The 24,296-nt window shown below is 49.7% G+C and overlaps 2 protein-coding genes across 4 annotated transcripts; one reads left to right on the top strand and one right to left on the bottom strand.

Annotated features, from left to right (window-relative positions):
* Positions 1-1,256: 1,256 nt before the first annotated feature.
* On the top strand, positions 1,257-8,869 carry LOC118087526 (surfactant protein C-like). 3 transcript variants are annotated; one of them, XM_035120259.3, is made up of 6 exons: positions 1,257-1,444; positions 2,013-2,342; positions 3,091-3,228; positions 4,624-4,725; positions 5,839-5,950; positions 7,591-8,869. In XM_035120259.3, the coding sequence occupies exons 1-5, from the start codon at positions 1,382-1,384 to the stop codon at positions 5,944-5,946; spliced, it is 741 nt and encodes a 246-aa protein (XP_034976150.1). In that variant the 5' UTR covers positions 1,257-1,381; the 3' UTR covers positions 5,947-5,950; positions 7,591-8,869. The 3 variants fall into 3 exon arrangements, with proteins under 3 accessions (XP_034976150.1, XP_034976149.1, XP_034976148.1); XM_035120258.3 differs by having other exon boundaries at positions 1,278-1,444; positions 2,013-2,357; positions 7,563-8,869; XM_035120257.3 differs by having other exon boundaries at positions 1,287-1,444; positions 2,013-2,357.
* A 1,887-nt stretch (positions 8,870-10,756) lies between these two features.
* LOC118087269 (uncharacterized) lies at positions 10,757-13,305 on the bottom strand. The gene has a single exon (XM_088671452.1). It carries the CDS (start codon positions 13,165-13,167, stop codon positions 12,700-12,702), a length of 468 nt encoding a protein of 155 aa, XP_088527578.1. The 5' UTR covers positions 13,168-13,305; the 3' UTR covers positions 10,757-12,699.
* Between the last annotated feature and the right edge of the window lie 10,991 nt (positions 13,306-24,296).

Below are 24,296 nucleotides of genomic sequence, written 5' to 3'. Positions count from 1 at the left end.
TATTTATCTACTTGCATTTTGACGTGCTTTCGAACTGCTAGGTTGGCAGGAGCTGGGACCAAGCAACGGGAGCTCACCCCGTCACAGGGATTTGAACCGCTGACCTTCTGATCAGCAAGCCCTAGACTCTGTGGTTTAACCACAGCGCCACCTGGGTCCAGCAACTGGTATTCAGAAGCATTTACTGAGGTAGAGCATAGCCGTCATGCTTAGTAGCTGTTGGTAGCCGCTGCCTCTGTGAATTGGTCCAGTTTTTTCGAATTGTAATTTTAAAAAATCATTTTAATGTTGACTTTTGAATTGTTGTAACCTGCCCTGGGACCTTAGGGTGAAGGTGGCAAATAAATTAAGATAACATCATCATCAACAACAACTTCAGGGTTGCACCCCTCTGTTACCTGGAACAAATTGAGAACCTGATCTCTGCTAAACAATATGGAACCCTCCCTGGGAATAATGAAGATATGTCGAAAGAATCATGCTGGACAAGAGGCATCAACATGGAGACTTCCAGGTGTTGCTAGATTTCCAACTCCCATTTCCCTTCCTCATTGACTGTGCTGATGGAGGATGATGGGAGTTGGAGTCCAACCAAGAGCAAGTGAAGTAATCCATGTGACCTGCTCCTGAGACTGGAGGCTCCCTAGCCCAAAGGCTCATGGGAGGAGGCTGGCTTATTCATTTACTTATATTGCATTTCTATCCCATCTTTTTCTCCAAGAGCTCAAGGTGATGTCCATAGCACTCCCTGCCATTTAATCCCCACAGCAACCCTGTGAGGTAGGTTAGGCTGAGAGGCCGTCAAGGTCACCCAGTGAGTTTCATGGCCAAGGGGAGATTTGAACCCTGGTCTCTCCCCCAGGTCCAAGTCCAGCACTCTAACGGCCACACCACCACGGTTTCTCAAACGATTTCGAAATGATCGCTTTGAACATTTCAATCCCTTCAGGAAAGAGCTAGTCAAGGAGGTGAAAAGAGCGCACCTTAACCATGAGTAGATATGTTCGTCATGAGGACAGGATGGCCCCCTCATAAGGACCTCACTTGAGTCCTCAGGAGACCAATGTTTGCAGTTCTCTAAACCACAAGGACCCTGTTCCTGGGGACAAGGGTCCTCTGAGGCGGCTTAACAGCAAGGACCTCCCTGGCCACTTCCGTGGAACTTGGCTTTGAAGTATGAAGGGCTAGTGGTGGACAACTAGGTTCTCACACCCCAAAAGCCAAGGGGGGGGGGCTGGCTCTCAGCCAGGCCAGCAGCCTGGAGGACTCACAGTCCACCTGGGTCACTGCTCCTCTAGGCTGCCAATATCTCTCTATATATATCTGACATGCTCCCTTCAGAGAGCAGGCTGGAAGCAGGGATTGCAGACACAGCCAGGCTATGGAGATCAAGGAGACGATGGAAATTGTCACGCAAGAAGCTCTACTCCGAGCACCAGCAGTGGTGAGTCCCTCCCTGCATTGAGATGGGAGTCCTCTTTCTTTCTTTCTTTCTTTCTTTCTTTCTTTCTTTCTTTCTTTCTTTCTTTCTTTCTTTCTTTCTTTCTTTCTTTCTTTCTTTCTTTTCTGTTCTTTTCTTTCTCACGTATGTTCTGAAAATAAATATTCTGATTTTTAGCACTCTGTAGCCTGTGAAGGTGGCGGCCTCCTGCACACTGTAGGGCAGTGGCAGGCGCAGGCTGTAGGTGGCGGAGTGCCACTGCAGCTCCCGCCCGCGGACCTCGAGCTGAGCCTGGGCAGCCGAGCTGAGGCAGGGCAGCTCCACCAGTACCACCAGATCACGAGCCGGTGTGCAGTGAAAGGGGAGGCCGCTGGCAAAGCACTCGCTGGGGTGCATTTGAGAGGTGGACCAGCCCCCTGCTGAAAAAGTTTGCTGACCCCTGATCTAGACTGACACACACTCCAACCCAAGTTGGCATTTATTTGGGATTTGTGAAGCACCTGAAAACAACTCTCTGCATGTATCACACCCACTTCTCTCTCTCTCTCCCCCCCGCCTCTCCCCCTGCAAGGACTACCATGCCCTGGATCCGGAGTTTGTGGGCTGCCCCTGCTGTGGCTGCTGTGATTGCTGTGGCTGCGACTGCTGCTCCTTGCCCGACTGCTGCCGCTCCTGCCCCACCTGCTGCGGCTGCTGCCCCAACTGTTGCCCCAGCTGCTGCCCCCCCAGCTGCGCCTGCTGCTGCCGCTGGTGCTGCTGCCTGCCCAGGCTCCTCCTCCACCTGCCCAAGATGCCCAGCTGCCCCGTGCACATCAAGAGGCTCCTGATCATCGTGGTGATCGTCGTCCTCATCGTGGTGATCATCGTGGGGGCTCTCCTGATGGGCCTGTACATCACCCAGGTGCACACGGAGGCGGTGAGCAGAGTGAGGGTGCCATGGGACATTTAGGGCAGGTGTTGTGGGACACCAAGCAGCATGGCCAACGTTCAGGGATGGCGAAGGTTTACAGGGGGTTGAACTAGGTGACCCTTCCGACTCAACAATTCTGTGATTCTAGGCCAGGCATAGGCAAACTCAGCCCTCCAGATGTTTTGGGACTACAACTCCCAAAACCGCTAACTAGCAGGACCAGTGGTCAGGGATGATGGGAATTGTAGTCCCAAAACACCTGGAGGGCCTATGCCTGTTCTAGGCTGTACTACCAACAAGATTGGGACAGGGCACAGGGTAGCCACCCCTGGATTAGGAAAGGTGTGAAATGAGCGGAGCCCAGGACAAAATGTGTTCCTGTTCGAGGCTCCAGCCAGCCATGACCTTTCCCAGGATATTCCATTACATACCCTCTTCTAGTTTTCTGCCTGTCCTCCAACCAGCAGTGAAAATTTGGTGTCCGCTGAGCATGCTTAGTTCCTACCTGCCAGGGAGGGGGTTATACCTCCGCCAACTGTGGGGTTCTCCAAGTTTGATGATAATCCCAGCTTTTTGGCACAGATCGTAATCTTGTAACTACGGAAGTCTAGGCCCTTGGTCAGTGAGTTTGCTAAGGACTGGGGTAGGGGATGCTACTCCTGGGAGTGGTGGTTGCTGCAGGATGCTGGAAAGAAGGGGGGACAAGGCACCTCCTGTTAACACACTCCATCACTTGCAGGTTTTGCAGATGACCATCGAGGGCCTGGAAGGAGGAGACTCGCAGCTGAACCTCTCTGTCAATATGGAAGAAGCGGCCACTTTCTATGTCAAGGACCAGACGAACGACCTAGCCACAGTCATTTATGACTTCAGCAAGGTGAGGGGCAACGGGCAAGTGAGTTGTGCCACATCTACACTGCACCACTGCACCAGGCTGTTTATACTTTGCTTCTGAATGCTCAAAAGCCGAACCACCATTCTCCACCTCACAGCATGTCCGGGTTACAGGCAGCTGGAGTCCCGACTAGGGTAGAGTTCGGGAAGCAAGAACCAGCAGTCCAGGGGTCAGGAAGCCAAGGGTCCAAGAATCAGGATACCAGGAATCTGGAAGCCGAAGCACAGCTAGATGGATAGCACGTTGCCGTGGCAAAGAGCCAGAGGGAAATGCTGGTCTTAAGTTATATACCCCTCCCAGCCCTTGCCACCAGGTGCTATGAGTCTTCTGTCAAGCCTCACCTGTGCGGCTGTGCCTTGCCCTTCAAGGCCAGACTCAGCAAGGCCCCAGTTCTGCGAGGCCCTACCAGTCACAGGGCCTGGCTCCTGCACACACTCCTGACAGCCATCACCTCACTTTGCCCAGTGATGGGGCCAACCGAGGCTGGTTGGGAGCCAGATTCCCAAATTCATGTAGGAGAATTTTAAGGAGAGTTTTACCTGACAACTTTTAGCTCTAGCAGAGAGGGATTTTACAGTCTGAGCTGACCTAGAAAATGAAGCCACCTTCCTTTCAGACATTGCCTTTTCCTTCCTTCTTTTTGGTGGCAGGACCCATTGGTACAGAATACTGGCACACACACACCCTTTTGTTTTTTTGCTGTCCATGGTAGTCATTTTGGCCTAGCATCCGCAGCATTTTTATCAATGTGTGAGTATAGCCAACACCTCAATTTTTACTAAAAAAAAGAGCACATCCATTTCCATGCCATCTGTAGCCAAACCTGATATACCACTTAGGAAGAACCTAGGAAGGGGCTGCTGGGTCAGGCCAGAGGCCCATCTAGTCCAGTATCACAGTGACCAACCAGATGCCCCAATAGGAAACCCACAAGCAGAATTCGATCACAGGAGCACTTTCCCCTCCTGTGGTTTCCAGCAATTGCATTCGGAAGCACTTACTGCCTCCGATTGTGGAGGCAGAACTTAGCCATCCTGGCTAGTAGCCATTGATGGCCCTCTCCTCCTCCAAGAATTTGTCTGGTCCTCTTTTAAAGCCCCCCAGGTTGGGGGCCATCCATGCCTCCTGTGGGAGGCAGTTCCCATAGTTTAGCTCTGTGCTGAGTTAAGAAGGACTTTCTTTTATCTGTCCTGAAACTTCCATCGGTCAGCTTGATTGGACGTCCACAAATTCTAGTGCTATGAGAGAGGGAGAAAAGCTTTTCTTGTCCACTTTCCCCCTGCCTTGGCATCTGACTGTGTACATACTGCAGAATATCAAAGGTGTTACACTGGGTAATGCAAGATAACTGAAAGCACCTGCTCTTTCTGCTCCCAGTTGCTGATTGGCTACAAACCTTGGCCCGGACAAGCCTGCTATGTCACCAGGATGGACAAAGGGAACATCCAAGGCCTGGACACGATCCTCAAGGGATTCCAGGTGAGGACAGGAACCCTGCTGAAGGCAGAAGGGGTTAGGAGAAGAGCAGCACTGGCCGCTCCATGAGGGCAAGGGGGGCCCTGCCCCACCAAACTAAGCCAGCCCTTACTCGCTTCCCCCTAACTTACAACCAGGCCAGGGGGGTAGACGTGTCTGTCCATTTCCTTTGTCTGAGTGTTGCCCTTTGTAGAACTCAGCAGGGAAGAGGAGGGGGATGTGGACAGAAGTGGGAGGAGGCTGCTTTGCCTGTCGTTGGCTCTAGCCAGGCCCGGCTCTAGGTAGACCCCCGGTGGCGCAGGGCACCATGGCGCCGGCCCGCCAGAAAGGCGCAGCGAGCTGCGCCCGCCCGCTGGCCGGCCGATCCGCCAGTCCACCGCGCAGCTGCGCCCACCCGCCCACCGCGCTGGGAAACAGGGCGGGAGGGCGCCAGAGAGATCGCGCTGTGCCTGCCCGCCCGCCCGCCGCTGCACCCACCCGCCCACCGCGCTGGGAAACGGGGCGGGAGGGCGCCGGAGAGATCCGACGCACCACAGCGGCAGGGGCGTTTAAGACGGCCCTGGCTCTAGCGCCACCTGCTGCTGACCTCCCTGCCTTCCGCCCAATTAGTTCCAAGGAGCACCAGCCACCGCTGGGTTAGGGGCTCTTGGACCTCCTCATCCGAAAGCCTTTGTGGGTTGAGAGTGGCAAATACACTGTAGGTAGATGATGAGCAGACAGTGGTGGAGTCAGAGACGCTCTCACCTCTTCTTCCATGGGACTTTTCTTACGAAGGACGGCAAAGCGGTTGCAGTAGTTCATGTACTGGTGACTTCAAGACTGGGCTACTGCAGTGCGCTCCATGTGGAGCTTCCCTTGTGCTTGATCCAGTGGCTCAGAAAGGGGGGTGCGGTGGGTGCGGACCGCTACGGGTGTCATCAATGAGGGGGGTGACAAAATGGCAAAAATGTGTGTTTTTAAAATAAATAAAAATTGGGCTCACAGCACTTTTTTTTTTGGTGAAAAAATAACTTTCTAAACATCTGGGTGGGTTTGTCTAAACAGGATTTTTTTTAGCAAGCACCAAAAAGAGTACATTTATTCATGAAATACAAATCAACCTCTCCTGTCTCCTAGACTGCTCTGAGGGAGAAGGAGGCATTCCTGACAACTCTGGTTGATCGCTCCATCTTGGGCACAACATTTAACATCCTCTGCAGTCACGTTCCAGTCTTTCAGACTTAGTGAGGTGAGTGATGAAGAAAGGTGTGGATTAGAGATTAGAGATGCTCAGAAACTGAGGAGGAGTTATAACTTCATGCCCTAACAGCTTCCACCTAGACACACTTGTGCTGTGCTGCAAATTTCTCTGACCCTTTCCAGTTCTTAACCATTTCTTTGTTAACAAGAAAGGAAACCGATCCAAGGGGAGAGAAAATGTCATTGAAAATCTTGAGTGAGGGGTGCAGGGTTTGGGGTCAAGCTTCCCTCATTTCTGTGTCAGGCCAGAAACTGTGAGTATCCCACCCATGGCCTGTGCTTTCTCCACCTCCTTGGCTGCCCTCTTGTAGGCCTCGGTTTTGGATCAGGAAATGTACCGTGTTTCTCCGAAAATAAGCCATACCCCGAAAATAAGCCATACCCCGAAAATAAGCCATAGTGATAGGCAGTTTAACCTTGTAGGTTAAACTGTGCCATACTTAATAAATAACATAAGACACCCCCTGAAAATAAGCCACCGTGTTTTTTTTTTAGGAAAAATAAATATAAGACGTGTCTTATTTTTGGAGAAGCGCGGTAGGCACCAGAGACTTCAGTTCGGTAGAGGAAGGAAAACTCTCATACTCCCTGTGACCTGCGAGTATAGGACAGTATACAAAATAATAGTAATAATAATAATAATAATAATAATAATAATAATAATACCCCAACCTTGGCAACCTAAGAATCATAGAATTGTAGAGTTAGGTTGCTCCAGCCACGCTGTGCTGCTTTCAGCATATACAAAAACATAATAAGACATTAAACATAAAAAAAACATCCCTATAAAAGTGGTACTTTGGTACTCAAATGGCTTGACTCCTGAACACTCCTGAACACACAAGTGTTCTGGTTTGTGAACGTTTTTCAGAAGCCAAACATCTGACACGGTTTCCGCTTGAGTGCAGGAAGTTCCTGCAGCCAATTGGAAGCTGAGCCTTGGTTTTCGAACGCTTTCAGGAGTCGAGCGGACTCTTGGGAGGGATTAAGTTCGAGATCCAAGGTGCTACTGTACAGGGCTGCCTTCAGATGTCTTCTAAAAGTATGGTAGATGTTTTTCTCTTTGACATCTGGTGGGAGGGCGTTCCACAGGGCGGGTGCCACTACCGAGAAGGGGCTCTGCCTGGTTCCCTGTAACCTCACTTCTCGCAGCGAGGGAACCGCCAGAAGGCCCTCGGCGCTGGACCTCAGTGTCTGGGCTGCACGATGCGGGTGAAGACTCTCCGTCAGGTATACAGGACCGAGGCCATTTAGGGGTTTAAAGGTCAGCAACAACACTGTGAATTGTACTCGGAAACATGCGTGGAAATGGAAGCCTCTTTCGCAGGGGTTGAAAACTTCCTAGAAATTGGAGGACAGATTTTGGCACAGCACAGCAAACATACACGCCCCCCTCCATATGCTCACAAGTCTATGGGCCCACAAGCTAAGTACAGTACATGTACATGAATCAGTTGGGGCCTGTCTGTTGCTGGAAACCATAAGAGGGCAGAGGGCTCTTGTGTTCGAATCCTGCTTGCGGGCTTCCCATAATGGGCATCTGGTTTGCAGCTGTGAGAACAGGAGGCTGGACTAGATGGGCCATTGGCCTGACTCAGCAGGACTGTTTTATTTTCTTATGCTTTGCAGGTGCATGCTGGAAGCGCTTCAGCTCTCCAGAGAATTGCAAGAATGCTGCTTCCCCTGGACTTCCCTTGCACAGAGATCATCCTCAGGTGGCTGTCTGGGTTTTTGCTTCAGGGGGGAATCACACAGCTAATTCTGTAAGAGATTTGACCTATGGTGGTTTTGGACATTATTGAGGCGCACAAAGGCAGGAAAGTGGCTTCTTGGGTTTCTGCTGGGGGTGGGGGAAGAAATCTGGTTGACTCTGCATTTGAATAGGAACCGGCTCAGTTCACACAGAAACCAAAGCAGCCTTTGAAATCTGCACTTCTCTGAAGTTTGCAAGGAAATGCTCCAGCCGAGATGTGCACACAAATATATATACAGTGGTACCTGTACTTACGAATAACTCTACTTACGAATGTTTCTACTTACGAACGGAGCTCCGCCCGCCATCTTGGATGCGGTTTAGATAGGATTTTTTCTAGTTACGAATTTTTAGATAGGGTTGCTTCTACTTACGAATTTTTTCTCCCAATGCATTCCTATGGGATTCGACTTACAATGTTTTTCGACTTACGAATGTGCGTTCGGAACGCATTAAATTTGTAAGTAGAGGTACCACTGTATATATATCTGTGGCTTAGGAGAAAAGGCGCGTTAAAAATGCGTATGTTGGTGCAAATAACATAAAAGATTCCATTATATTAGGAGAAATTGCATGCAATGATGCATGTATTGAGCAAAATTGCATTAAAATTGTGTGTGTGTATGAGGAAATGCCCATTAAAACGGTGATGAGATTTCATGAGGCCCCCTTAAAAAAAATTTTTTTAAGACTGCAAACTGATGTGGAAATGGGGAGAACTGAACTTCAGATTAAATATGGGAAACCAATACTGACAGATTCATCCGTCCGGAGTTCATGCCTATTATTAGCACCTCAAGCTGGGACCACAAAGGCAGTCCTGAGTGGGGGGAAGGGGGCTGAGCCCCCTAGATTGCAGGCTCATTGGTGCAGTTATAAATTTCAGTGGTCATGCCAACATGAGAGAGGTCCCTGCTCTCTCTCTCTCTCTTTCGGGGCCCAGGGCTCCCCTCCCTCTTCTTGCTCTTATCTGCACAGCAGAATGCCCAGCTTGCCAATGCTGCCTGGCATAATTACCGGTAGCATCCAGATTCCAGACCCACTGTCTCACATAGGGGAGGGATGTCTCTGCATGTGGTGGAGGAGAGAGAGAGAGAGAGAGAGAGAGAGAGAGAGAGAGAGAGAGAGAGAGAGAGAGAGAGAGAGAGAGAGAGAAGAATTCAGAAAGAAGCTGGAGATTCCCCCCAAGCTCCTCATCTCCCCAGGTTATTACCACATCTGGTTGGACACAGGCAAAAATGGGAAAGCACTTAAATAAATGATAGGTGCCCAATTTACACTAACCCAAAGTGGCAGCTGTGCAGTTTCAGGAAGTGGTGAATAATAGATTGTTATGGGTTATTGCCTCCTTGCAGGCAGCAGATCTGAGAAGAGGCAAGATCCAGGAGAAAGAGTTAGCTGTCGCTTGGAAGAGGAGGGCAGTTGACGGTGCCTTCCTCCTTCTCATGTCTTGGTTGTCCCAAGACTTCAATCATGGGGAGGTTCGGCCGAGCGCATGTTCCTTTGAACTAGCCTCACTCAAAATCCTGGTGCCCTCGAGGTGCTTTGGGGACCCCCCCCCCAGCATCACATGGCCATGATCCCTGGGGCTGGTGGGAGTTGTAGTCCAAAACATTTGGAGGGGACCAGGTCGGGGAAGGCAGCTCCAGAGGAAAAGGAAAGGTGTGGCTAGAAGCAACCTCTAAGAATACCCCTTCAAATTGCGGCACCTGGGATGCTGTTTTCAGCAGAGCTTACTTTAAAGAGCTCCGTGGGTAGCCACACAGGACCAAACCCCTAAGACGTCTTTCAAGTTTTCCAGTTTGAAGTTTCCACACAGACCCATCGACCCACCAAAGAGAGCTGGCATGGTGCATTGATTTCAGTGTCCGGCGACTGGAATCACCTGGGAGACCAGGGTTCGAATCCCCACTCAAACATGCGGCTCACTTTGGGGGGCCAGTCACTGCCTCTCAGCCTAACCTTCCTCACAGGGTTGTTTTGGGGACTAAATGAGCGAGGGGAGAGGGGAGGGCATTGGACGGAAAAGGTGAGAGATCAATGTACCGGTAATAAATAATAGAAAAACCAGGACTTTCCGGAATATCCCATGGCACATTCTGAACTGTACATTCAGTTCTTGTGGGATATGAGCTGGACACCCCCCCTCTTGCTCAGGGCTCAGATTATGGGAGGAAAGGGTCGGTGGGTCCTCAGGTAAGCACACAGGCTCCACCCTCCCATTCCTGCTTCTCATTCAAGGGCTGTGCTGCCCTTGTGGGGCAGGATGAACCTAAACCAGGCTCCCCCAAACTCAGCCCTCCAGATGTTTTGGGACTACAACTCCCATCATCCCTGACCACTGGTCCTGTTAGCTAGGGATGATGGGAGTTGTAGTCTTAAAACATCTGGAGGGCCGAGTTTGGGGATGCCTGACCTAAACTGCCTTCAGTGATCTTTCCTTGGCCTCATTAATTGGCTGCCAGTTAGCCCTGGCCAGGAGATGGAAAGAAGTAGTCTATCACTGGTGGACAGCAGCTCTGCAGGGTTTCACACAGCGAATCATTCCTGCTGCCTTACCTGGAGAGAGGCTGGGGATTGAACCCTGGAGCCTTCTGCATGCAACACAGATGCTCTGCCCCTGAGCTACAGCCCCTCTTATGTCCTTACGAACATAAGTTCCTTTTCTGTCTAAATCTGCTTGGGGACTTGCTTTGCTCCACCTGCAGAGGGCGCCCTTGTGCATGCGATTCGCTTGCAAAAAACCCCCCTCCATCGCAGATTCTCCTCACCGCTTTCATAACGTTGCTATTTACATGGAAAGTTCGTGACTTTGCTGCTTTGTTTGGATTGAGAGTTACTTTCAATAAAAAGCATTTACACCCGCTGTCCTGAATAAAAGTTGCTTTATTACAATGTGAAGTGGGCAGAGATTAGGGTTGTGTTGTCCCAACACACCAGCATCTTTAAATAAAAATTAGGTTGTTTCTGTGACTGATCCTGTTGAGACTGGCAAGGGGAGCAAACCGAAAAGGGACATATTTATTTGGAGCAAAAGTAGCCTTTCGAATATTAAATCCAACCATTCATTTCCTTAAAAACAAAAATAAAATGAATTACAGGGGTGCAGATATTTGCAAATAGGTCATAATTCTTATATTAAAATTATGCCGCCACAGAAAACCCAGAAGAGAAATATCCCACCCCGAAAATAAGACATAGTGATAGGCGCAGTTCTGGAGGGCGCCAAGGAAGAGGCGAGGCTGGACACGTAATTAAAAAAAAAAAGACATCCCCTGAAAATAAGCCATAGTGTGTCTTCTTGAGGAAAAATAAATATAAGACAGTGTCTTATTTTCAGGGAAACACGGTACAGTGTGAAAGGACACTTTCTATTGGGGACTGGTAGAAAGAGATCATCAATTTTTGTTTGACATTGTTCTTATGCAACTCCCATCACCCCTAGCTAACAGGACCAGTGTTAAGGAATGATGGAATTGTATAGTCATACCTCAGGATACGGCCGCTTCATGTTGCGTCTTTTCAGGTTACGGAAGCGCTCAACCCGGAAGTCCCAGAACGGGTTACGTCCGGGTTTGGCGCGTCCGTGACCTGCGCGCATGCGCAGAAGTGCTAAATCGTGCTTTGCGCATGCGCAGAAGCGCCGCATTGCGTCATGCATGTGCGTAGATGCGGCACTTCATGTTACAGCCTGTTCATGTTGCGAACGGGCCGCCGGAACGGATCCCGTTCGCAACATGAGGTACCACTGTAGTCCCAAAACATCTGCAGGGCCAAGTTTGGCCATACCTGGTTTAGAACATTTGAAAGGAGCAGGGAGGAACCTCTGGCCTGGGGTGACACCACTGTCCCTGGTCCTTAACCTCCTTGGGTGATTTGGCATGTGCCCTGGAACTCTGGCCAGGCCTCTTGATCGGCGGCAGAGAGAGGTGGGCTTTGGAACGTCCCCTAATTTGAAGGGCTGCCTTATCGAAGCCTGGTTTAAAGAAGGGAAGGACAGGAGGTGGAGGCGAGCGGGGCTTGAAGTGGCCCATCAATACTTGACTGAGTGGTCATCCAGGCCACTAGAGTGAGGTGTTCTGCAGAGCTTTGCTGCCCATCCTTCTCTTCCCCAGAAGCCGGGGAGACCAGCAGGAGAGCTGGGTGGCCCCTTGGGGGGTTCTCCTCGAGGTGCCCACTTCACCCAGCCTCGTGGGAGTGTGGGGTTGACGTGTTGCAGTTGCGCAAGGAAAGGGAGCGTGGGCACCCTCCCCTTTGATGCAAGGGATTCTCCATCCCTATTTTTAAGCTTCTACCTTCACCAGGGGTGGTCCCTCCCTTTAGGCCGCCTGAGGCTAAAGAGAAAGGTCTGCTCTCCCTGCCCTGATGAAGCCTCTACTGTGGTGCCTTGCTAGACGTTTTTAATTCGTTCCACGGGTCTTTTCTTATAATGAAAAATTCATCTAGTGAATCCCATAGGAATGCATTGAATTTTTTTTTAATTTCTTTTTGCCCATAGGAACACATTAATTGAATTTCAATGCATTCCTATGGGAAACCGCGATTCGCTAGACGAATTTTTCATAAAACGAATTCGTCTAGCGAAGCAACCTCTGCTCAAAAAATCCTTTCGTTAAGCGGAAATTTCATTAAGCAGGGCATTCGTTAAGCGAGGCACCACTGTATTCCCTGGGCTAATGTGGCGGGGACAGCAAAGCAGGGACAGCAGCACTGGGTTCCGGTTAGAGCTTGTGAGGTTTTGGCGAGATCTCGTGAGATTTCTCATCGGAAGCCGCCACCACTTCTGCACTGGCAGTGGGGCACTGCCTCTTGGGGTTCTGCTTCCTCAGCCCACCTCATGGGCAGGCTGGCTCTGACCTTTGCCACTGCTGAATCTCATGCCAGCCTCTTTCTCACTACAAGCGACAGCAAACGCCATCCTTCACAGCACAGCAAAACAATGCCCTCCTGGGCATGCTCCTCTCTGGGGACGAGAGGGCTCCGCCTCAGCCCTGGAGCAGGAGGCAGGTGACCCCCCACACCACCGGGGAGAAGGTCAAGAGGGTCCCTGCCCGAGGGTCCTTGGGCGCTTGACTGTAGAGCCCGCCTTGCATCATGGGATCCGACCAGTTGGGGTTCTGGAATCCGGGCTGCGTCATCTGCTTGCCGGCCGTGGAAGAGCTGTGCCCTCCTCGGGAGAAGCGAGACCTCCCAAGGGAGCTCAGGCCGTATCCCACTGCTGCCCCCACTGCTGCAGCCCCTGCCAGCTTCGCACCACGGCTGCCGCTGGAGCTTTGCCCGCTGCTGCTGCTCTTTGGCAGAGAGTGGAACCCGCCGCGCGATGACCCTCCGCTTTTGCTGCCCCCGCTGCTGCCGCCTCCTCTCCCTCCTCCCCTGCGGCAAAAGGCAGGCTCACTGATGAGAGCAACCAGGAGCACCACGACCCAGGACCAGGCAGCCCAGCTCTTCCTCATGGTGTTGTACCTGAAACAGAAAGAGAAGGTGGAGGATCCTAGAATTGTACCTAATATATCAGAATGGCAGATAAAGCTTGTGGAGTTTATGAACTTGGATAGAATGACTGCCGCAATAAGGAATGTACCAAAACAAAGACTAATTAAAAAATGGGAATATGTAGATCAGGGGTCAGCAAACTTTTTCAGCAGGGGGCCAGTCCACTGTCCCTCAGACCTTGTGGGGGGCCGGACTATATTTTGAAAAAAGAAAGAACGAATTCCGATGCCCCACAAATAACCCAGAGATGCATTTTAAATAAAAGGACACATTCCACTCATGTAAAAACACCAGGCAGGCCCCACAAATAACCCAGAGATGCATTTTAAAGTGAAACCACACATTCTACTCATGTAAAAACATGCTGAATACCGGACCGTCTGCGGGCCAGATTTAGAAGGCGATTGGGCCGCATCTGGCCCCCGGGCCTTATTTTGGGGACCCCTGATGTAGATGATTATTTTAAGGAAAAAAACGTTAAAACAGAGTTAGTGGTTTGTTTAGCCTAGGGGATCACAGAGAAATGTGATAAGAAAGAAATATATAAAAAGATAGGTTTTAAGATAATTGTAATGCAAGAAATGGGAAAATTTGAGAGCTAAGTGATGTGTGAAAGTTTGGAAGTTGATTTTATTTATATATAAGGTTTTGATTCATGTAATAGGATCTGGGAAGAAAATGTATTGGTTTCTTTTATTGTAATGTTTTTAAAATGAACTAATAAAGCTTATTTTTAAATTTTTAATTTTTTTTAAAAAAATTGTAGAATCGGTGGGGACCTTTACTCATATTTGGTGGTATTGTGAAAAAATAAAACCATTTTGGAACGAAATATTAGAGGAATTAAAAAAATAAAATAAATATAACATAAAAAAAAACCTGGAGTGTTTTCTACTGGGAATGGTAGAGGAAGATATAAATAAACAAGAGGAAAAGGTTTTCCTTTACGCAGTGGCAGTGGCGAGAATTTTAGTTGCCTTGCCAAAAACTAGAAAAAAGAAGAAATCCCTACTATCAGAGAATGGCAAGAAAAGGTGATCAGTTATATCGAATTGGCCAAATTAACAAATTCAATTAGAGGCGGGAGTATTCAAAAATTCAAAAATAATTGGGGGAAAATTTGAAGACTATCTAATAAAGCTTGGATTTACTTCCAATATTCTGTAAAGATCCCAAGATGAAAAGCAAAAGAAAGCAGTATAATAGTGGGTAAAAAGATTAACCTGGGAGGAAGACAAGTGGAAGTCAATATATGCAAGAATCACTTGTAATTAATAGAAGTTACTACATCGTTTATGGTTATGATAAGATTAATTGTGCTAGGTACTCGATTTTGATTTGTGTTAGTAATTGCTAGCAGTACCGTATATACTAGATAATGAGGCATGAAATGTATAATTTGCTTTGTTTATATATTGTATTGTATTGTTTGTTCTTTGTATGTATTTTAGTTGTATGGTTTTGATCGGAATTTCAATAAAGATTTAATTTAAAATATATATATAGAATTGTAGAATCGGAAGGGACTTTCAAGGGTCATCCAGGCCAGCAGCAAGGCAAGAATTGCAGCTCTCTGGGTCCCCTGCAGGCCCTGCAGGATGTTGGGCCTGAAGTCCAGCCCTCGCTGCACCGTTGTGCTCCATGGGCAGACCGGAGCTGAGGATCCACTTCCCGCATTGCAGCTGGCTATTGGGGCTGCACTGGTCAGTTGGCAACCCTAGCAGGCAGGTGGCTGTGCTGGCTGGGGCTGATGGGGGATGTGGGCCAAAGCACCAGCGGAGGGAAGGCAGACCTGGACTGAGGCTCTAGCTGAAAGCGTTAAGCCCTCCAGATGTTTGGGACTACAATTCCCATCACCCCTGCCCACTGGTCCTGTTAGCTAGGGATGATGGGAATTGTAGTCCCAAACATCTGGAGGGCCAGAGTTTGCCTGTGCCTGAGCTAGAGGGACCCAAGGAAAGGCCTTGGTAGGCTCTGCAGCTGTAGCAGAGCACATGCTAAATCCTGGCCTTTCCCCTACAGCTTGAGTGACTCCCCATGGAAGAGTCCTGGATTCTAACCCTGCCTGCCGCTGAGAGAGTTGCAGCCATTCTGGGATGCCGCAGCTTAGAGGTGGCATCCTGGCAAAGCCTGGCATGGAACGGGTCTCAGGCCCAAAAGGCATTTGCTTTACTGGTTTCCAGGCAGAAGGCTGGTTTAGAATACCGGAACAACAGAAGAGCCTGCTGGATCAGGCCAAAGGAGCCCCATCTAGTCTAGCAGGATCCCAGAACAAAAGCCCTCTCTCCCCTCCTGTGCTTCCCAGCAACTGGTGTTTAGGGGCATTGCTTGGAGGAGGCAGAACGGAGCCGTCCTGGCTAGTAGCCAATGGTTGCTTAATAATCCTCCATGGATTTGCATAATCCTCTTTTAAAGGCATCCAGATTGGCGCCCACCACTGCCTCCTTTGGGAGTAAGCACCATAGTTCAACTTTGCACTGCGTGAGAAACCCTTCCTTCTCTCTGTCCAGCACTCAGCTTCATTGGATGCCCACACGGCCGAGTTTTATGAGAGAGGGAGGAAAACTTTTCTCTAAACACTTTCTCCAAGCCATGGATGATTTCATAAACATCTATCAGGTTGCCTCGCCACTTTCCCTGCGAAAGCCTCCCCTTTCACGGAAAACCCAGATTGCCGTTTGTTCTGATTCAGCATTAAAAGCAGGTTTTCCTGGGGCATGCGGTGGGACAAAGAAAAGGAAAAAGTGCTCAGACATGAACCAGGAAAGTGCAGGCCTGTGCTTAGAAAAGGTAAAGGTAAAGGGACCCCTGACCATTAGGTCCAGTCGTGACCGACTCTGGGGTTGCGCGCTCATCTCGCATTATTGGCCGAGAAAGCCGGCGTATAGCTTCCAGGTCATGTGGCCAGCATGACAAAGCCGCTTCTGGTAAACCAGAGCAGCACATGGAAACACCGTTTACCTTCCCGCTGTAGCGGTTCCTATTTATCTACTTGCATTTTGACGTGCTTTCGAACTGCTAGGTTGGCAGGAGCTGGGAACAAGCAACAGGAGCTCACCCCGTCACAGGGATTCGAACCGCCGACCTTCTGATCAGCAAGCCCTAGGCTCAGTGGTTTAACCACAGCGCCACCTGGGTCCCTCAAGTGCTTAGAAAGGGCAGGGCAAAAGTTTAGTGTGGATGAGCCCTTTCCTGTAAACTGAAAAGTCCCCACACTCGACACAATAAGTCAGGCCTAATGACAGGGCAGAACCTTCTGGGAACAGCAGCACAACAAAGAGGGTGAAATTGCTGAGCCATTAGCCCTCCAGGGCTTGCCACTCACATGACTCATTTGCACAAAAGCCTGAGGCCCAGGAAAGAAAACACTGCTCCAAAAAAACCATACATACCCTTCAGCTGCTGTCACCCACAGGCCAACTACTGGCTCAGCAGTTCTCTGCTGTTGCCCCCCTCCCCCCCCCAAAAAAAAACTTTTGCAAGAACTCCAAAGGGAAGAAGTTACCTGAGGGGCCACTTGGGGGCAATAAACTATGGAACTCCCTCCTGCAGGAAGCAGCCTAGATGGCTTCTAGGGTTGCCAGACTCAATAGAGGAAAGGACTTCTGTGCCTTTAATTGCCCTGCTCTCTTTTGAGAGGTTTCCAGACTCAAAAGAGAGCAGGGCAATTAAAGTCACAGAAGTCCTGTCCACTATTGAGTCTGGCAACCCTAATGGCTTCAAATGAGGATTAGACAAATTCATGGATGATTGCGCTCTGCCTCTACAGTTGGAGGCACAATGCTTCTGAATACCAATGGCTGGAAGCCACAGGAGGGGAGAGTTGCCCTTGTGCTTGAGTCCCGCTTGCAGGTTTGCCAGAGGCATTGGACTAGATGGCCTGATCCTCAGCTTGTCAATAACCAGCTTGTCAATAACCTTCATAAACTCTACTCCAGGTCCGACCAAGGCAGAATGGAGTGGTTCTATTACTTCCCTTGATCTAGAATTGCGATAGCCTTTTCTGCTGCTTCATCACATTGTTGACTCATGTCCTGCTGTCAAGCCAGCTGCCTCCCCACCCACCCCAAATTTCTGCATCGGGTTATCCATGCTAAAGTGTCCCTATTGAAATTTATTTGAGCCCAGTTTGGGCCAGTAATGTTCCATTAAAAGGCAGCCTGGCTGTGCAGGGCCTTGATAGCTTAGGGGAAATCAGAGGCCCTTTCCCTTAGTGGTGGGAGCCCCCTAACTTACAGCATAAAGGTTTTCCCCTTGTATAGGTCTGCTGGGGTTTTGTTTCCAGTGACAAAAATGTCTTGCAACAAGGGAAATATGAGAGAGCCGATTCCCGCTGAGCTCTTGACTTTACACTCCTTGGCTTGAGGGTTAATAATCCATAAAGCATCTGAAATAATGTTTGTGTGCATGCATCACATTTCTTAAGTGCAAATGTGGAGAGAGAGAGAGAGAGAGAGAGAGAGAGAGAGAGAGAGAGAGAGAGAGAGAGAGAGAGAGACTTGAAGGCATTGGCTTGTGTCCTACTCTCTGGAGCAGGAAAAGACAAGCTTGCTCCATTTCCCATGTGACAGCCCTTAGTGTTTTCTTCCCCAGGCTAAACATACTGGTACCCAACTCCCTCGACTGTTCCTCATAAGGCTTGCCTTCCAGACCCTTGTTCATCTTGGCTACCCTCTTCACATATTGCAACTTGTCAATATCCTTCTTAAACAGAGGTGCCCAGAACTGGACACGGGACTCCAGGTGGGGTCTGACTATGGCAGAACTTTCCTCAATGTGGACACATGACTTCTGTTGATGCAGTCTCAAATGACATCAGCTTTTTTTTGCTGCTGCTGCATCCCTTGGCGGAGCTTCATGCTCTGGCACCGGGGGGGGGCAGGGGCGGGGCTGTCGCGCGTTCTGGGGGTGTGGCACGCCTCCCATATAGGCGTGGCATGCATTCTGAGGGTGGGGTGCCCAGCGCAGGCAGCGGAGGGGCAGCCGCCATGGTGCCCTCGGAATCGCGCCGCCCGGGGCGGAGCGCCCCCATCGCCCCTTCCTTCCTACGCCCCTGGCTGCATCACACTTTTGACTCATGTTAAGTTTGTGGTCTATTAAGACCCCTAGATCCTTTTTGCATGTACTTTTGCAAGCCGGATGTCCCACATCTTATATTTGTGCAGCTGGTTATCTCTGCCTAAGTGCAGAACCTTACATTTGTCCCTATTGAGGCAAGATCTGTCAGGATGCTAATGCTGTGAACCCCTCCATTTTATGCTCAGGTTTTATATATGTTTAATTACAACTATATACCCTAAAGATGGGACCCAGGTGGTGCTGTGGGTTAAACCACTGAGCCTAGGGCTTGCTGATCAGAAGGTCGGCGGTTCGAATCCCTGTGACGGGGTGAGCTCACGTTGCTTGGTCCCAGCTCCTGCCAACCTAGCAGTTCGAAAGCATGTCAAAGTACAAGTAGATAAATAGGAACTGCTACAGCGGGAAGGTAAACGGCGTTTCTGTTCTGGTTCGCCAGAAGCGGCTTTGTCATGCTGGCCACGTGACCCGGAAGCTGTCTGCGGAAAAACGCCGGCTCCCTTGGCCTATAGAGTGAGATGAGCGCGCAACCCCAGAGTCGGACTTGACTGGACCTGATGGTCAGGGGTCCCTTTACCTTTCCTTACCCTAGAGATACACAGTCTCTGCTGATCTTCATTCCAATGAAACCAAAACTAGAACCTTTGGGTTCTCTCGGCACTCCAAGTTTGGGTTGGTGTGCAACAATATAATAGCTGCAATTAGTGATAGGAAAAAAGTGGTAGGTTGGAATAAGCACAAACTCTCAGGAAGCAAATTGTTTGGATTGCAGCTGAAGTGTTTAAAAAAAACCCAAAGGAAGGCAGAAAACTCACAATCTAAACCAGCAGGTAAGAAAGTCCATTGTACTTACCAATACTTTCTCCTAGGAGCAACCACCAGCGGCGGATGAGGACCCCCAGGGGGAAAGGCTCTCTGCCTGTGAAAGGCTGCTGACAGCTTGAATCCTCTGTGAGCTGGCAACAGAGTTGTTGTCAGAGCACATCAGGGCTCCCCAGAATGGAACAAAAGCTTAATGCCTCATTGCCACCTGACTGGTCAATGGAGCAAGCTAGGCTCTTTAGACAGTCACCCTGCAGAACTCGTGACCCACCCCTGGTAACCTGTCGGGATATCTCTCTCTCTCTCTCTCTCTCTCTCTCTCTCTCTCTCTCTCTCTCTCTCTCACACACACACACACACACACACACACACACACACACACACACATGTTCAGGATCCTGGGCAAACAACATATCCAGGAGGCTTATCAAGGCCCTGTAGAGCTGCCACAGGTCAGTGCAACCTGCAAACTGGATTTTCTCGAGCTGTACAGGGCTGGTTCACACGCAGTGGATCTCGTCAGGAGAAGAGGGTTGTGACTGAAAAGTTTGTTTTTGCTGGGCAGGTTTGGTCACCAGGTGTTTTCCTTTTTACCTGCAAGCAAACGGTTAATGAATGGCAGCTTCCAGGGTTCAAGGAGGGGGAGTTGAAAAAGGAGAGGATTTTGAGAGGCAGTTTTTTAGGTTGGAATAGAGGCTGGGAGAATGTTGGGAGATAGGAAGTGAGAGGAGAGAGAGTGTTGGTTCTGGGTAGAAACATCCACTCTGAGGAATATATCATAAGCTAGAGAAAGAAGTCTCTGAGCTTAGTGTGAAGGACAGCGTGTGGTGTCCTGTAAGAGAAGAAGAAGAGTTTGGATTTGATATCCTGCTTTATCACTCCCCGAAGGAGTCTCAAAGCGGCTAACATTCTTCTTTCCCTTCCTCCTCCACAACAAACACTCTGTGAGGCGAGTGAGGCTGAGAGACTTCAGAGAAGTGTGACTAGCCCAAGGTCACCCAGCAGCTGCATGTGGAGGAGCGGAGATGCGAACCCGGTTCACCAGATTACGAGTCCACCGCTCTTAACCACTACACCACACTGGCAATGTACAAACTGGAGAAATAGGCCAGGAATTAACTGGGAGGCTGAGGCTGAGACACGAGAAGTAGAAGCTGGAAAGATACAGTCTACTTAGGTCTCATTCCGGTCAGGAGGGGAGAGACTCTTCTACAAAAAGAGAAGACTCCCAAACCAGTTAAGAGGGGTGTGGTGATCCCTTGGAATACCTCAGGAGTAGGGTTGTCTAAGGGGTGTGTAACTGACAGAAAATACCACCTTGTTTAAGAACCAAAGTATTAAGTGGCAACAGGGTCTGTCCTTCCAGTGAGCACTCAGGGCTGATTTCCTTCAGAATGGATAGGTTTGATCTTCTTGCAGTCCATGGGACTCTCAAGAGTCTCCTCCAGCACCATAATTCAAAAGCATCAATTCTTCGGCGATCAGCCTTCTTTATGGTCCAGCTCTCACTTCCATACATCACTACTGAGAAAACCATAGCTTTAACTATACGGACCTTTGTAGGCAAGGTGATGTCTCTGCTTTTTAAGATGCTGTCTAGGTTTGTCATAGCTTTTCTCCCAAGAAGTAGGCTGTGCCCCCTAACCATGGACAAATTAACTCTTCTTTCTCCCTCTCCAACCCCCCTCTCCTCCCATTCAATTCACCCTCTATTTAAAACCTTTTCTTATGATGCAATAATCAATATTTTTATTTATAGACATATTTATGGACTTCTTTTTAGCCGATTTTGCACACACACACACACACACACACACACCTGTGCCCCTGGTGGGGGCCCATCTCACCACCCCCTACCTATGGCTCTGGGTGCAGCACCTGGGTGAGTGCGGACGCACCTCTCTGCTTCCATCCGGTGGTTGGGTTGAAGCCGTTGCAAGCAGATCAGCCCTTCTCTGTTGACCAGGGGGCATGGGGGTCGAAACTTGGGCCATACATTAAACACACCATTGCATTTAACTTGTCTGTTTTGAATAACAGCTGGGAATAGGGGAGGGAGTCGGGGTTGGGACTGCAGGGTCTGGGCAGAGGGCATTTAATGCTTCCCCTGCCCTTCCTCTATTGGGGCCATCAAGGTTGTGTCATCTGCATATCTGAGGTTGTTGATATTTCTTCCGGCAATCTTAATTCCGTCTTGGGATTCCCCCTAATAGTGACAGTCTAGAAGTGCACTGAACCCACCAATATTATTTGCAAGCAGCTTAAAACTTAAAAGCACTAGTGTGACCTCAGCTGAGCATTTCTTGCATAAGCCTGGGCAAAGAGGCGTATCTTAAACAAGGAAAAGTTTATTGAGAAGAACAATGTAGAGTTTCAGGGAGTCGGTCCCTATCCTGCCTAGTAAATTAATTCAGCTTCTTCCTCACGTAACCCCAAACCTCCCAGAGCTGTTGGGGGGGGGGTCTCAGATCCAAACTGCACCCTGAATTGTGCCCTCATTCCATTCTTCCCAATTTCCTCCCACAGCAATTGAATAAAACCAGAGGACCACTGTTGCGTTTCTATTGACAAAGTGCTTTAATTACAACAAAATAATCTAGTTGCATGTGCTTCATACTAGTATATAAAGTGGTATTCACAAGGTGGTTTTATGAAATCCATGGTCCAAACCTCTCCCCCCCACAGCACAAGCCTTTGAGAGATCCATGGATAAAATAACGGGTTTTTGTTTTTAATCCAGCTAAACATAAATTCTGAAGATAGCGCTGCTGCAGAGGGAAGACTTGGGACACGAGGTATTATTGCATGTGAATGACAGATCAAGATATTGCTAGCTCAGCTCAGCAAAAACAGCTGCTTTCTCACTTGAGGTTGTGGGGGAAATGGCACAAACATGCACCCATACACTCACACATCCCTGGAATGCTTTTTAACTTTGTGCCCTGCAAGCTCAAAGCCTCGGGATACTTCCCTTTTCACCCAATGGAAGCCTCCCAACAGAAGCTTTTCTGGAAAAAGATCCCCTGCAGAGCTGCAGATTCTCCAGTAATGCAGCACACAGCACTGATACAACAAACGGGTACCAATTCTCTTCAGAATGGAGAATGCAATTGATTCTTACCAAGCAACAGAGATCTTGTCTGAAGCAGGTGAAACCCCGTGGATTAAGAGTGGAGAACTTGCAGCAGCCCTCCAAGTGCTGTTGGACTCCAGGTCCCATCAGCTCCACGGCCAACAGCCAGGGATGATGGGAGTCAGAGTCGAGCCTGCATCTGGAGTGCCACAGCTTAAAGCCAACTTGCACATTCTGAAGTCTGGAGTGGTAAAGCGACCAATTGGACAGGACCAATTCAGTTTCAAGGGGGTGTGTGGCCATTGCAAATCTTAGTCCACCTGGTAAACTCACAACACACGTAGCATGGCAGAATGCCACCTACTCATTTGCCCAGTGTGTTATTGGTCCATGTGCAGTGTGTTCCTGATTCAAAGAAGCAACTCCCCTCCAGCCTGAAATGGTACATTCCAGGAAAAGCACCGCCACTGGGTTCTACTTTGGATCTGAACTAGGCCCTAGGAGCAATTTTTTGGCACAACTGGGAGAGGGACTTTTCTTCCTAGCCAATCATTTAATTTGCAAAAACCGCACCAGGAGACATTTTGGACTGGGTGAGAGACTATTAAGGTGACACGAGAGCTACCTTCGAATATTTGGGAGGCTTATCACATAGATGGAGCAAAATTTATTTCCTCCAGAGAGTCAGTCAATGGGTTCAACCTACAATAATTTCAACTATGCATTAGGAAGACTTTCCTGACGAGGCAAGGCTGCCTTGGGTGGTGGCTTCTGAGGTTACCTTCCAAACCTAGGAAGATTCTCTCAACAGTTTTCTGTGCTCTGGGATAGAAGCCACATTGAGGACTTTCATCTGCAAGGGCCTGCTGGCCACTAGGAAAGCAAGGGTTGGAAGCACCAAAAGGCATCTCCTGCCCACCTCCAAGATCAGAGCCAGCTGTATGGGCTCCTTGGAGCAGAGGGACGATGGTCGTAAGCAGCGCCTTGCGACAAAACCCTCCCCTCTTCAGGAAGCTGGGTGTGGTTGCATAGAGCAGTGGTTTTCAACCAGTGTGCCTTGCCGCCCTGGGGTGCCTTGAATAATGGTCAGGGGTGCTGCGGGCAATACTGGCCACAGTCCCTCTTCCCTTCCCTCCCTCCTCTCATGCCCTCTCTCGTCTCTGCCTCCCAAAAGCTTGCACAGCTGTTTGTTGCAGCAGCCCTGGCTTCAAGCTCCCCAGGTGAATGGTGCCTCTGGGGCTGGTCAGGGGATGCTTCTCAGGCCCCTGTGGGGCAGTGGGAGGAGGCACCTCTCTTTGGCGGGGGGGGGGGGACTGACTCAAGAGACCACAGGCAGCAGCAGCGGCTGCCTGGAGGACTCCCAAGGAGAGGGGAGGAGGCTGAGGAATCACTCCACAAGAGGGGGTGTTCAAAAAAGGGTGAGGGGCTGCCAGCTCTGCAGGCAAGGGAGTGACACAACTGGGCTCTTGAGCCCCACAGGGGTGCCGCAGAAAGAATGCAGTTGCAGGGCATATGCGGTGCCAGGGTCAAAGATCCGCCCAAAGTCCCCGCCCCAGGTTGCCCAGTCCCAGGCGCGCAGGAGGGCAGAGCCGGCTGGCCGCCTCAGCATCTCGCTGGCTCGGTCGCCCCTGAACTCACGGTGCAGAGCCGCCCGCAGCAGAAGAGTTTGGTGCGGCGCTCCAACCAATGGGCGGGCTGTTTTCCTGACTCAACTCTCAGGCCCCAGACTCTTGGCCTGGTGCCCCTGAGAGCCCGGCGCCCAGGTGCCCCACACCCCTAGTGCCTATGGGTAAGACGGCCCTGTGCAGTTGGTCAAGGGAGCCATGGACCCAAAAAGGCTGAAATACTTTGGCATAGATCATTGGACACAGTAGAGAAATCTGCCCAATAAGACCCAAGAAGAGAACCAGACATAGTCCTATTACAGGCCTGATTAGTACATAGAACCTCAGAATTGTAGAGCTGCTGAGGGAGTTTGTCCCGCTGTTGAACAGCTCCTATTGTCAGGAAGCTGTAAAGAACGCATGTAAAATAAACAGCAGTTCATCCACTTTTTAGCCAAAAACTTAGCATTTATATCTGCATTCTAAGATGTCAAAGCGCACCACATACATAACC

Source organism: Zootoca vivipara, chromosome 6 (assembly GCF_965207765.1).
Source record: "Zootoca vivipara chromosome 6, rZooViv2.hap1.1, whole genome shotgun sequence".
NCBI lineage: Eukaryota > Metazoa > Chordata > Lepidosauria > Squamata > Lacertidae > Zootoca > Zootoca vivipara.
The sequence above is the reverse complement of the archived record's forward strand: the minus strand, read 5'-3'. Positions and strand labels throughout refer to the sequence as shown.

Excerpts from the sequence above, each read along its gene's own strand:
- LOC118087269 (XM_088671452.1), bottom strand. The coding sequence starts at position 13,167 with ATGAGGAAGAGCTGGGCTGCCTGGTCCTGGGTCGTGGTGCTCCTGGTT.
- LOC118087526 (XM_035120258.3), top strand. The coding sequence starts at position 1,382 with ATGGAGATCAAGGAGACGATGGAAATTGTCACGCAAGAAGCTCTACTC. Across the intron at positions 1,445-2,012 it reads TACTCCGAGCACCAGCAGTG|GACTACCATGCCCTGGATCC; the intron begins GTGAGTCCCTCC and ends TCCCCCTGCAAG. Across the intron at positions 2,358-3,090 it reads CCCAGGTGCACACGGAGGCG|GTTTTGCAGATGACCATCGA; the intron begins GTGAGCAGAGTG and ends CATCACTTGCAG.